Below are 14237 nucleotides of genomic sequence, written 5' to 3' on the forward strand. Positions count from 1 at the left end.
CAAGAATGGGTTTATAACACCAAGGGTTTAACTAGCTTTTCATAGCATGCAACTGTCCATATTTAGGGTAGAAATTACCCATAAATCACTCAACAATTCCACTTAAAAAAATTTCTTACTTCAGAAAACACAAATATCTATTTACAAAGTTGTATCCTGCCAAAATTTCAAATACGTTTACTGTACACCTATCCTTTGATTTAATAAAGCATGCATCTGAGGTGGTTAATGTGCATTTCAAGATATATTAAACATCAGAGATCAAAAATTAACATTAGCCCAGTTAATCTCTGCCAATATTTTGCTCCAGCTACACTAACTCGACCCTGCCTACTATTAAGCCAGTCAGTACTAAGCCAGTTTTATACTCTTACATCTAACCTGCAAACATGATGCTAATAGCAATAGGTATACTTTTATTTAAATTTAAAATTACTGAAATTTCACGTATCATCTCCTGTAAACTTTCCAGATTAGGAAGCAGGTTACCTCTGAAATTTCTTTTAACAGACCTGCTAAAGACTTGTGTGATCCAACCACATTCCAGAAAACAGCGGCTCCTGTTCAAATGAGGGCCATTACACTGGCCAGAGAGCTTAGCTGATAGAACAGCTGCAGTAAGCACCAATTCCAGGTCTGAATGGGACCCGGAAATTTTCATCACTGTGCTGAAAATATCAGAAGAAAAGGTGGTTTGGACAGGAGGTTAAAACCCCCACAAATACATTTAGATTATGATTTGAGGTAACTTTGACATTTTAATAGGTCCTTAAACCAGTTAGTATAGGTGAGAAAGGTGAAGATCTTTCAGATGTATCTTCAAGTTAGAAAATGCGAGAGACTATTTTTAGCCACAAGGAATACCCCTGTGCAAAAAGGAAAAAAAAAAAAAAAAGTAGTGAAGACATTCAGAAGCAGACTTGCAATGGGAACAATTTCATCCCCAGAAGTGGTTTGCATCTGAACAACATTGAATTTTTATAATGGTAAAACCATGTGTCTGCACCAAGAGCTCTGTAAGCTTGGATTTGATATTCACCCTTGGAACTTTGCTATAGCCCTGTCCCCAATGCATTTTTGGGGGGAGACAGGCCCAGGTGTCAAATAAAGGGTCTTGGGAAAGTTTAAAAAAAAAAGTTATATAAGTTATTAATGGTTTAAGAGCTTTCTTTCCCTCCTGCCTCCTCAGTCAAGCTGACCCACTTGTTTGTAGGGCCAAACGATAAAGCAGACCAATGAACTGAGCTAGGTCAAAAATAAACCCAAAATAAGGAAGTTATTTTAAATTCAGATCTCTTCATTCATCTCATTTACCATGTGCTCCCACACAGTTGTGTCAGTGCAAGTGAGGAGGCAAAAAAGGCAGGCAGAGGTCAAAAAAAAACCTGCTCTAGAAGGTCTTCTCTGTAGCAGTGTTAAGAGTGAACTAGACACAAACTCTTCTCTTGGCTCCCAGTAGCATATAAAAGTCATCTGATATAATGAAGTCTGGTGCCCAGACCAAAATCCAGGACCTTCCCTGCAGCTTGTGCTCAATTTTGGATTAGACTGCTCTTTCTTGCAGGCGCTATTCTCAGCTGAACTGCTGCACAACGCAGCCACCTGACACCATACCAGTTAAGAGATACTCCTCGGCTGTGGGAGATGTTTGATGCCTCTGACTCCACAGCGGTCTAGCACACACACCTGCTAACCGCGAGTGGGCTTCCACTATACTGATTTAAGCAAAAGCTATGTAACAATAATAATAGTCTTGAAAAAAATGGCCTTGAAGATGTACTCTGTGTTGAATTCAGTGCTACTAGTATAACTTTACTAGCAAAAGCATGTGTTTACACATTTGGACACACGAGGCATTAGGAAGGCTCCCATGGCTCATGTTCAGACCTTGACCATGCTGTACTTCAAGCAACCAAGTACTTTTCTTGGATTTGACTTTTGTTCTTCAAAGGTGCCATAAAGTATCTAAATTTTGATTCATCTTCATTATTAGTTTGCAATATGGATTTATACAAACACTTCTGGGGCACGCATAATTTGTAAGACAACCAACAGATAAACATACAGAAAAGAACCGCTTGAGGCACGGTCTCTCACTGCATTAAAGTTAACACCTCTCAGTTCATTATATTGAAGGCTGCTGAAAGGTCTTAAAGAATTAGTCAGAATGTTTTCTTAATCCAGCAAGAGAGGTCACTGACCAATAAAGCTGTTTTTATCCCAAGTTTAAAAGTCTGAAGACAGATGCTGCGGTTCCACACACATTTCTTCAGTGGCAATGCCAACGCACCCAGTCCCCACGCTCATTCACACCTCTACAACCTGCTCCTCGCCAAAGCCAGCTCAGCTCTTTGTTCAGCTGCAGGGACTGGAGAACCCACTGGCTTCGTTACGTATCTCCAGCAAAGCAGAAGGGACAGAACAAAGTCACAGCTGAATGGGGCTGCTTATGAACAGGCGACTGACATAGGTAAAACGAGATCCATTTCTGTGCAACTTTCTATTATTTTTTGCCTTAATCTGTGCTACTATCAAGAACAAGAGAGGGTTTCCCCAGCAGAGATCCACTGGTAAGCAAAGGAGCTGCACAGCTGCACAGAAGGAAACCCCAAGAACCTTTCCTGTAAGGATCCTATCCTTCCCACACCAGCCCTCTCCTACTTTGGATGATACACTTCAGGGCACAGGTTGTAAGCCAAAGCATATGAGTTCAGTGAACAAAACAGGTTAAAAAACCAAGACAAATCTGCCGAGAACAAGAAAATATCTTAAAATCAATATGGAACTGAAGCAATACAGTTGAAGAAACAAACAATTATTATCAAATCCTGTGGTTAAACTTCTAGAATAAACTACTTTAAAAAAATTATTAGTAAGTTTCAATTTCTGGCAGACTTTGGTTTGATTTTACTGCTGCTTATTTTTAACTCGTCAACTGTAAGGACACTTCTAGAAAGCGGGGGGGGGGGGGAAAAAAAAAAAGAAAAAACCCCCAAACTTACGGTTATGGTTACTACCTTCGTGGCATGACGGAAATATTGCAAAGCATTATACTAGTTTTCAAGGGGACTGTTTTTCTGGCACAGGGTTGAAGTCCAACAAGTATCTGAAACAGTCAGACTGAAACAGAGGAGAAAAACCACACAGGAATAACAAGAAGAGGGAAAGGAAAGCAGAAGAAAATTGTGAAACACCACTACTGTAATTGCTACTAGCAAGGAGGGTTTTGCATGTGGCTTGTGACCCACTGTTTAATTCATATACTTTACAGACATGTTTGAGTTATCTCTGTGTTCAAACTTCTAATTAGTATCTACTCTTCCCCAGAAATTAGGTTCACCCCTCGATATTGTTAAGCAACTAACACTTAACCAGGTGAAAAATTCTTTACAAGAGGTCAGTTCCTTGCTACTCCCAGCAAAGAAGGAAATCTAACTACCTTTAGCTTGATTTAATGAACAATAAAAAGAGGGTTCATGCAGCCTCTGCTTAAGCAGATTTCCTTTAAAAAAAAAATTACATCTCACTGTCTTAGGACTTGCAGCCTGTAAACCCCTGCAACAGCCTCTGAGTGTCTAGTCAGCTCCAACATCTGTAACAGAAGCAAACCAACCATTTATTTAAATGGAATAGTTATGACATGCTGTGAAGGCAAACTTGTGTCCAAAAATTGTTACCTGATTATGGCTACCAGAAATATTCTGGTGATACGGAACTGAAACGTATTTCGTGACTATTGAACAACAAGAGTGAAAAGTCGGCTGCATCAGGAAGAGTTCTGGCTTTACAAGCAGGAAGGGAGAATCTAAGTTCTTCCCCACCTCTGAATAAAGTGATCTCTGTTCTTGAAAAAAACCAAAGGTGATGCAAAACCCACCATGCCCCAGTACTAGGATTGCCAGCTCTGCCTTGACTGCCTAAAACAAAATGTATTTTTAGTTGGGGGGAAGGAAAAAAGAAAGAAAAAAAATGATTGCTCCCCAAACACTTTTTAACCTCTTCATTGTTTTCCAGTAATTAGAGACTATCAAGACAAAAAAATGCAACAGCTTACTGTCCAAAAACTGTGTAGTGCTAATTAAATGCAATTCAACACAGACACTCCTCTAGTCATACAGGGCCTGGGGCAGCCTAGTAGGACCAGATCAGTAAGGGTCCCTATCACAGCTGATGGGTAAAATAGTGATGCATGAAAATACAAATCCCAGACACAGGGTAGCCAACCTTTCCGATCTTAAGACCCACAAACCAGAATATTTGTATCACTACAAGGCACAACCCCCCACCGCTGCCACCACCATGTCCAGCACAGCAGAACTGCAGAACATGTGCAAGTTTAAAACACCTACCCAAAAGTCCTCACTCTCTCCCAGGAGACAAGGACTAAACTGCACATGTGAACAAGAGGGGGTGGCACGCCTGTCCCAGTACCCGTGCAGGGTGGCTTCCTCCTCAGCTGGGGGGGTGTCAGACTTTCCCCTAGCCTGCAGAGCATCCTTGAGCCGCTGCTGGGTCCTGAGGGACCGCAGGCAGGGGCAACCGCACACGAGATGCTCAAGAGTGCAGACAGACCATCACATGGCCTAGACTTGAAACTGTAGAGCAAAATTTATCCAGTACTTTCACAGTTTGGAATTAAGTTTTACACCAAAAATTTCCTATCTAATCACAGACTAATATGTTGATCTTATACTGGGAAGTCTGTTTCTATTCTTAAAGATATAATTTCCCCTCTCTTAAATAATGTTTTTATATATATCAACTCATTTATTAACTTATTTACTACAGATGTAAAGTCTGTACACTTTTAATTCACAAATTAGCCATTTTATGAAACAAATTTACACCACTACTCCCTGATTTATTTAACAGGAACAGTAAGAATATCAACCCACTAAGATGGATTTGGAATTTAAAACCTTTGCCAAGTTTCACTAAGTGTTTGCACCCTCATACTTTTACCAAAATCTCCATCAAAGTTCTGCTGGACAATATCAGTGATGTTAGAAAATAACTCACCGAAACATGGGAAGGAAAATCTCTGTTGTGGAAACACACAACCATTCCTTTTTTTAAACACAGCTCAACAGAAATTCATCTAATGGTTGTATTAGTATAACATCACATTTAGAGCCCTAAACCAAAATTGTCCTTAGATCTCTACAAAAACAGACATGCTGGAGATGCTGTATTTTTTAAGAACAGCCTTACAGTTGCACCTTGTGAAATCACCAGATGATCAAGCTGAGAGCTACGGTGAACACCAATGATACTCCTACACATCCTTTCCTATTTACACTAGGAAAAGGGAAATTATGAAAAATGACCTTAAGAATTTTCACAGATTTCTGCATTTAAAGCAAATTCTACTGGAGTGCACTCGATCCCTTAACATACAAAATACAAAGCTCCAAGTTCTGTTTTCCAGCACTTTTATGGTATTTCCCATCAAAGAGGTGCGACTGTATTAAAAAAAAAAACCTCATCACCTCTCCTAGGCTGCAAAACACTGCAGTACTGCTAAAAAAACAAACAAACAAACAAACAAACCAAAACAAAACAACCAAACAAACTATTTTGAACTTTCTTCCCATAGGACATTCCAGCTCACTATCCACATCATCTTCCTCTGGCTTGCAATATGCTTTGGAGTACAAGTCAACGTGCTGGTTTCGATGCAGAAAAGCCCAAGATGTTCAGGACACCTGGAAGACTGTCTATCTCCACATACCAGCATATACGCAAGAATAAGCTGAGGTACTAGTGTTTTCTCTTCCTCAATTTAAATAGGATGCTCCTGGCACATCTTCTCTAAGTGGCATCACTCTGGAGCTTGCATTACAGCTGCAGTCAGGGAGAACTCCAGGTTTGCAGACACTGAACGTCCTGCTCTCCTAAGATGTTTGATGCTACAAAACATGATGATTTTGTTTAAATCTTCACTATTAAATGGGTCAGGAATGACATATTTCAGTAACGTGTAAAACACCCGCCAAACAGCAATTAAAAACACAAACTGAGATATGCTATAGCGATTACATCATGGAATTTTAGTTTTATCAAAATTTACCATTTACTTTTAATCTCCATATTTTTAAGAGATTTTGCTTAACAGCTATGCACATGTTATGCTGAACAATCAAGCTGTGCTATTCTAGATGCATATTAAGTCCAATATAAAACAGTCTTCAAATGTGTTTTTATATTCTGAATAGAATCCCAAAGATTCCCAGGCACTATGTTAAAAGACGAACACTGTCTTCCCCAAACTGCAAATATTCAGTACAGTTTCAGTATTTTCAAAATCCATCTACTAATTTCCAAAAGCTTAATTATTTGTAGTTGACAAAATCTCAGCCTTCTAGGGAAACTAGGCAAATAGAAGTCACAATAAAACCTTATTTCCAAGCTGACCATTCTTCATTTTGCTGGCAAGTCATTCAAACTCCATTCAAAGTTTCTGAACTTACAGAGCTTGTTTTACTGCAATCAGAAAGCCAAGCTGAAAAAAATGGTTTAGCAGAAATATTAAAATGTGTTAAGTCTAAGCCTGCAACAATATGCACAGATACATTATGCTACAGCTGTTGCCACTGATTAGGTGCACTTTTACTCTTTTTTGCTAGTGTATCAAATTAAAACACTAAAACCAGGGGAGCAAAATACATTATCTTAGATGACCAATAGAAAAAAGTTTCAGAAAACAACACTGCATATTTAATAACTTGACAAATAAGATAGCCAGTCTCCAGACCCCATTCCACTTGCCAAGACACTTTATAATAACTGTTAATGCTGTTGCTGGTAATGTCAAACTAGCACATAGCAGGTTTTGTATGTATTAATATACATACGTACTTGAGGGGAAAAAAGCACACTTTCTATGGATTACTAATGCCTTGTATTACAAGCAACCCAATATTTTACTCCTTCACAATCAACGTTCTACAGCCACAAGATACAAAGTTAAATTAAAACAACCGACCCAAGATACCTCAAAGCACAAACTAAAGTGAACAATGCCCTATTTTAAATTTATTATAATTTAAGAAAAATTGGATGCTTCACAAGCTCTAAACCAGTTCATTTTCACCCTTACCCCAAATATCAAATGATGTCATGCAAGATGTACTGGCTAAACTGGTTTAACTGCAACAAGCTGGATCCACTGTGCAGATTTTCTTGTGATAAATTATTCTGCAGCAGTGAAAACGATTCAGTTAGTCTCAAACAACTATCTCCAGCTGCTTTTTTAACGTTTGGGCTTATATTACTTTTACACACACAACTTGCTACCTAGTAAAGACAGGGAGCAGATTTTACCTCTCTTCCGAATTCAGTCAATAGCACAGAACCACTGGAGCGGAGTAAGGAAGCCTGATATATATATAGTTCATCCTGAAGAGCGTGCTACCTACACTTCTGTCCGCATTTTACACACATTTTCCCCTGTTCCACTATTTCCACTTCTCCTTCACAGAAAGTTTACTAAAGCTGACGAGCTATTGAGCACCCGGTTCATGAAGAATGCACAGAAGAAACTCTAGACATAATTAGCACTCTTCAAAAGTCACCAATGCTGCTTTCTCCACTGGCATGAAGTGGCTATCTGAGAATGATGCAATGCACATCTTTTCCCAAGGCCAAGCATGCTGTTTCCTGAGGTATTAAACATTACCATTACTGGGAATAAGAGGCCAGGCCCGGTTCTTCACTCTAGTTATAACCTCAGAATTAACTTAATTTTACTTGTTGACTGCTGCATCAGTGTTTCTATCTCCCCTCACCCGAGTATCATCTATTTCATGGAAAAACGTCAAGGCTGGAGAATGGAAGGGGCAGGAAGAACACATAAACAAGCAGATACGGACAGCTGTATGATGAATTTAGTCTGCAGATTCTCCTCTCAAACATACAGCCTCACTTTATCATCACTTGGCTAGAAGCAATACAGAAGACAGTGAAGGAGCTCAGGGAAATACAGGGATACAGGCCTTCAGGAGAAAGGCATGGAAGCGAGCAAAAAGAGAAACGAACACTGTATTACGTATGCAAATTATATTAAATTGCCAGGAATTGAGAATACTAATGAGGACAAAATATGAGAGGGAAGCAAGCATTCAGAAGACAGGCAAAAAAAAAAGTTACATACTTGAGACCAGTATCACACAGTGGGTCAGGAATCTAGTAAATTCTACCAGTCATGAGCAAAACAGGAACGAAACAGCAAGCAACACAAACTTTCAGTTGCATGGAAACTGCAGGAAAGTGCGATTTTAAACTTTTCACATACATACATACACACACACAGACACGTCACTGGTTTTTTTTCTTGTTCTTTTTAAATACCTTGCATCATTTCACCTGGAATTCAAATCTAGACTAGGGAAAAACTTGGAAGACAGCATTGCCTGAGAGGCTGCAGAGCTGACACAAGGAGAAGACAAGCATGCAACCTGAACTAGCAGTCACTGCATGTTCACGCACTGTCACACTGTCTTGGTAAGCTTGTGCTGGCTACTTTGGAAAAGAAACTTCCATAATGCGAAACACGTGCACAAACATAATTACGGGCAGAGGGTGCACCTACAAAAAAGCAGATTCAAACCATAAACAAGGGAAAAACTTACAGTTATTAAGCTGCAAATGAGACTTTCCATGAAAGAACTTTATGAAATATGTAACTGTAGACTTGTATTAAGCCAAGCTCTTTGAAGTTCAGACACATTTGCGAAAAGACGTCACAGAGCAAGCATATATAAAGTATCGGGACTTGGATTCAATTACACTTTACAGAGTAACTCACTAGCAACTAAACAGCCATAATTCTTTGCATGATAAAGCAACCTACATACCCTACTTAAGAGTACAGAAAAACTATTATTTATTTTTTCCACTAAATTTATTTAGCATACAAATAAACTCTTCAGAATTTCTACAAGATAATTTACTAGTCACCACCCCAAACTGTTAATGTATCTAAAACTCAGGCACCAATGGCTCATCTGTGCACTCCCACTCTGTTTTGGCCCAAAGGCAGTCACTGCAGCCAGAACAACATGCTTTTATGTGGCAGTGGATGAGGGATGCACACAACATCCATGACTAGTGACACAATTTGGCCAGATAATTTCCAGCATCCATGCCACCGCAAGCAGCCCTTCTTGTTCCTTCCCACCCCAATACCAAGCTTTCATCACATTCCCACAACACTAAATGGGGCTGCAGGGTGAACCAAATTAAAATCCTACACTACATTTTAAAACCCCATTTTTTGTTTTTAATTTTGATCACTTCATAGTCACGGGGAGGTGCACTAACCCAAGCACTGGTGTGGCCCACAAGATGAAAACAAGCGGCACAAACGTTGTGTTTGTCCAACTGCGTACCCTCAGCCAGGGAAGCAGCTGCCTTCAGCCGAGGGGATGCAACCTCTTTTGACAGTTCTGGTAAATTTGAAGTTTCTCTGTCCACGTATCGCTACTGCCAAGCCTCACTAAGGTTAAAGCTGATTACAAACAACATCCACAGGTAACAGAAGACTAAATACACAAAAAGGTGATTTGTCACATCACAGCATTCTAGCTAAGTATTGCAAGTAGGTGAGCCTGCATCACACCTGGTCCCACTGAGCAGGTACCTGCCCCTTATCAAGACTGTCATTGTTTCTTTCCTTCATGATGCAGAGATTAATTTTTCTTTGTAAAGGGAATGACTTCCTCCCTCCTGAAGTCCAACAGCCCTGTCTAGTACTACTTTTATTTACACAGTGTCCATAAGGTCATCAAGGAAGAGTACATTAGTCATAAGGGAAGGGAGAAAAACAGGGACATGAGAGAAGACATTCAAAATACCTTATCTGATTTAATCCTAAAGAGTTTAATTCCACACTTTTATCACTACTTCTGAAATGGTTATTTCATTCATCAGAAATTGTTCACCTAGTATAGCTGTACACAGAGTAAGCGAACCTTCACATAATTCAGAATCAAGATGTGCAATTTTCCACTGTGCATTCTTCACATACCTCCTAAATCTAACGTGATCACTCACTGAAGAATGGCATCCGACACTGTTCTATGCATGTTAAAATTAAGCTAACTACATGTTATTAAGTATTTTCTGCACTGCTTGAAAACATCTCTCTCAAGAAAGCACGAACACCCATACATTAAGATGATGAACATTGTTTTCCACACTAAATTAATATATACCCATGACATCAACTTTTATTAAAAGTTAGCAAAAATCTGATCTCTGCAATCTTGTAAACTTGACACATTTCTCAAGAAAAATTAAGTATTGCAAAAAACCTCCAAAGGCTAAACTTTTTTGGTTTTGTTTTTGCATAAATGGAGAGTTCTATAAACCCTCACAAATTAGCAGGCTCGTAATATCACCCAGAATCAGCTGTGTGCGGCCTAATAGATCTCAAATAGATTTCTGAGATAATGCTGTATTGTCAGTGTCACTATGTTGATATACACAAGAGACTCTTTCCTCACCCCACCAGTGGAGGTGGCCACCAGCGTAAGACTTCCACAACCACCAAAGGGACTTCTGCACGTATTTTGGACTCCTGTACCCCCAGGGACAGAGGGGGTGCAATCCAGAAGTTCAGAACACCTTTAAACTGCATAAAAACGTTCAGCATTTCACAGTGTGCCCAGCATGGTAGGGCATAAAGCCCAGAAAAATGAAAATAAAACCATTAAATACAGTCAATATTCTAAAGGACTTGAAAAGGATTTTGAGAAAAAGCAGATTGCTAAAGGCTATCAAACAATCTGCTGGAAAAGGTAACCTACAAGATGTTAATATTTGTATGCATACAAACAAATATGAGGTATATTTTAAATCACCCCCTTTTATGTATTTGTCACACAGTATATAAACACCAGTTTGGAGATTTTTCTAAAACAAAACCAAAAACAGTAGCTCTGACAGTAAATAAGCTTTAGCTACTATTTTATGAAATAAGAGATTTGTGTTTAAGAAAGAAAGGCTTTATGTTATGACCTTCTAATCTTGAAACATAATCTCACAGTCACTGTGACAAACTTCCACTAAACACCTTTGCTGCTCCTGATTTCAGTGGCTATTATTTAGCAGAAAGGTACGTTTGCTAAGTCGATTGTCACGTTTTCAAGCAAAATATCTTGTGTTGGTGAACATTTATGCCACTGTTAATTAAAACGGTCGTAACAGAAGCGGCATCTTCACAGCCAGGCATTCTAAACGATATTTAGGTAGTTGGTGTTTTTGACCTCCACGTCAAATACCATCGGTACGAGCAGCGTACCGTGGCTGCCCATCCTTAGGGAACAAAATCCTGCCGAACGTTCGCCCCAAATAATTTTACATCGTCGGATTCAGACGGAAGGCGGTGTTCGAAGGGGGTGGCTGCGTAAAAATAACAACACAATGCAAAAAAAAAAAAAAAAAAAGCCACGGTAAAGGCACCACTGGAGACTACACCGGGACGGGAGCAGAGAACCAGCCTGAAAACGTAGTGCCTCCTTTATGAGCCCAGCGCAACTGCATGACGGTGCAGGATCCGGGCCGAGGGCTGTGCAGGCGCTACACATGGCCAGCGCTGCCCGCCGACCCCGCGCTAGGCCCGGCCGGCAGCCGTTCCTGTAAATAACCCTCAGAGGAGGGTTAATTAAAAATGGCGAGCAGCGTGGCTGCCTGCATACAATGAGCGGCCGGGCCGAGCCGCCGCGCCGCCCCGCACGGCCCCGGGCAGGGCAGGGCTGAAACCCACCGCCCACCCCGCCGGCGGGAGCGGGGGACGCCGGCGGCGGGCCGGGCTAGGCCCCGCTGCCCGCCGTCCGGCGGCCGCGGGGGCCGGGCAGCCCTCGGGACAGCCGCGTCCCCTTCGCCCGCGGAAGGCAAAAGCCTCCCCCGAGATCGCAACTACTTGGAGACGGACCCCCGCGTCCGTTCCCTCCCTCCCTCCCCAGGCCGGAGGGGCCCTCCTCGGGGCGCGGCTGCGCGCCCCCGCCGCCCCCCGCCAGGCCGAAGGTCCGGGCTCCCGGCCGCACGCCTCGCCCCGGGGGAGCGGGTCTCCTTTTGTAGCAGCACTTCCCCCGCACCCTCCCCCCTCCCGCGATGCAAATTCCTGCAGAGCCCCCTCCGCCCACCCCCACCCCCCCCGGCCTCGCACCGCTCCTCACGGCCGCAACTTTCCCCGGCGTCGTCCCCCCCACCTCCCCGCCGCCCCCGCTCCCGCCGAAGCGCCGCCGGGCAGAGCTGCCCGCGCCCCGGGAGGGGGGGGGAAGCCCCGCGGCCGGGCACGGGACGGCGAGCGGCGGCCGCCCCTGCTCGCAGGGGAGGCGAGGGCCGGGCGCGTGTTTACCGCGGCGGGAGAAGGGCAGCTCCCCGAGGGGGACGCGGCGGCCGAGGGGGAGCCCCGGGAGCCGGCAGCGAAGCAGAGGGGCGGGGGGGGGGGAGGAAACTCTCCTCAGAGTTGAGGGCGCGCGGCCCTGCGCGGCCCCGGCTTTACCTTCCATCTCCATGTCCTCGGGCTCGCTCAGCTGCTGCTCCCCGGGCTTCTGGTGCTGCTGCTGCTGCTGATGGTGGTTCATGTCGGGCTGGGGCTGGGGCTCGGGCTCGGCGGCGGCCTGGGCCTTTCCCGCTGGGGGCTGCGGGCCTGCGTCGGCAGGGGAAGGGGCGGAGGAGCGGCGGGGCCTCGGCAGAGGCCGGGACTGGGCACCCGCCTCGGGGGGCTGCGGCTGGGCTCCGGCGGGCAGGGAGCGGGCAGCCGGCGGAGGCAGCGAGACGCGCACGTATTTGCTCGCTATTCGCCCAATCTCGGCGGCGGCACCCGGTCGGGGGAAAGGGGTGGGGAGGAGGGACCGGCCGGGGGTGGCGGCTTCCCCGGGGGCCGGAGGGGAGGGGACCGGGAGGAGGGGAAGGGGAAGGGGGGGGGACGGGAGACCAGGAGTCAGGGCCCGGCGGCTGCGCCCGGCGCTTCCCCCTCCCCCGGCGAGGTGTCCCCGGCGCTGCGAAGTCGGGGAGGCGCCGCGGGGCCCCTCCTCTGCCCTCCCGCCCCCCCCAGCGCCCCGGCACAGCCGCTGGCCGACGCCCGGCTCGCTGCTCCCGGCCCGCGGGCCGCCCCCGTTGCCTGTGCCCCGGCGCGCTGGTACCGCTCCGCCGCCGCCAGCGCTCTACTGTCTCAAAATGGCGGCTGCGGTAAACGCCGTGAAATGTCACATCCGCATGAGGGGCAGCCCAGCGAGCCGGGGAGGGGGAGGCAGCGCCGCGGCCGCCCCGGGAACAGCAGCCGCCGCCGCCGCCGCCACAGGAGGCCGGAGGGGCGGGGCCACAGGGGCCGGGCCCGGGCCCGGGCGCCGGCGCCGCCGCCGCGGCCTCCCCTCAGGCCGCCGCCACCTGCGCGCAGCCCGGGTAGCGCCGCCACGGCCGCCGAGGGTCCTCGCTGCCCGCCGGCCGCCGCGGGGGAGACCCGCTCCTCCCGCCGGCCTGGCCCGGCCCGGCGCGGAGGCCCGGGGCCGCACCCTACGCCCGGGCCCGCCCGCGCCTCCGCGGGGGAGCCTCTGGCCGCGCAGCCCGCCGCCGCCCAACGCCCCGCCGCCGCTACGCGCCCTCTCGCGGCCGAGGGCGGCGGCCCCCGCGGCGGGGCCCGGCCGGGGCCTGCCGGGGCCGGGGGGGGGGGGCTGCGGGCCGCCCCCGGACAGCTCAGGCCCCCCCCCCCCCCGGGCAGCTCAGGCCCCCGCGGAGGCTCGGTGGAGGAGCCAGGCTCCGTCTGGGCCCCGGGGGCTTCCGTGCCCGCTGCGGGCACGTCTCGCCCCTTGCGCGCAGGCCCGCGTGTGTGTGGCTGGGTGCGGGGCTCATGGCGGGCTCGGGGCCTGGCAGGCCCTTCCCGGCGCTGCGCTCCGGCCTTGGAGCCGGGGCGCGGCCAGGCGGGAGGCGGTTGCTGGCGGTGGCCGTGGCTGAGGTGGGTCCTGCTCGGGGCACCCCGCTGCCCTACGTCCCCGGGCTGCCGCGCTTGGAGGGCATGAGCTGGCAGATACAGGATGTATTTGCGTGATGTGTGGAAGGAGAGAAATCTTCTGTAAACAAGACTGCTCCTCGCCTGGATGCCGCTATTTTTCATGAGCCTCGTATGGAGGACGTGGTCCCTTCCAGGGAAGAGACCCATCCGTTTTCCTGTGGTGGAAGGAGGAGGCAGGGGTGCGGCTGAATAAGTAACACCTGGCTGGTCCAGTTTGGGG

The 14237-nt window shown here is 46.6% G+C and overlaps 1 protein-coding gene across 1 annotated transcript in view; it reads right to left on the bottom strand.

Annotated features, from left to right (window-relative positions):
* The window catches only part of USP7 (ubiquitin specific peptidase 7), a 75657-nt gene extending 62386 nt beyond the window's left edge, over positions 1 to 13271 (bottom strand). The window contains exon 1 of the mRNA XM_069809918.1: positions 12509 to 13271. Coding sequence (XP_069666019.1) covers positions 12509 to 12590 — 82 coding nt within the window. The 5' untranslated portion in view covers positions 12591 to 13271. The remainder of the gene's footprint in view (positions 1 to 12508) is intronic.
* Positions 13272 to 14237: the final 966 nt, after the last annotated feature.

The sequence above is a fragment of the Haliaeetus albicilla genome, chromosome 22, assembly GCF_947461875.1.
Source record: "Haliaeetus albicilla chromosome 22, bHalAlb1.1, whole genome shotgun sequence".
Lineage (NCBI taxonomy): Eukaryota > Metazoa > Chordata > Aves > Accipitriformes > Accipitridae > Haliaeetus > Haliaeetus albicilla.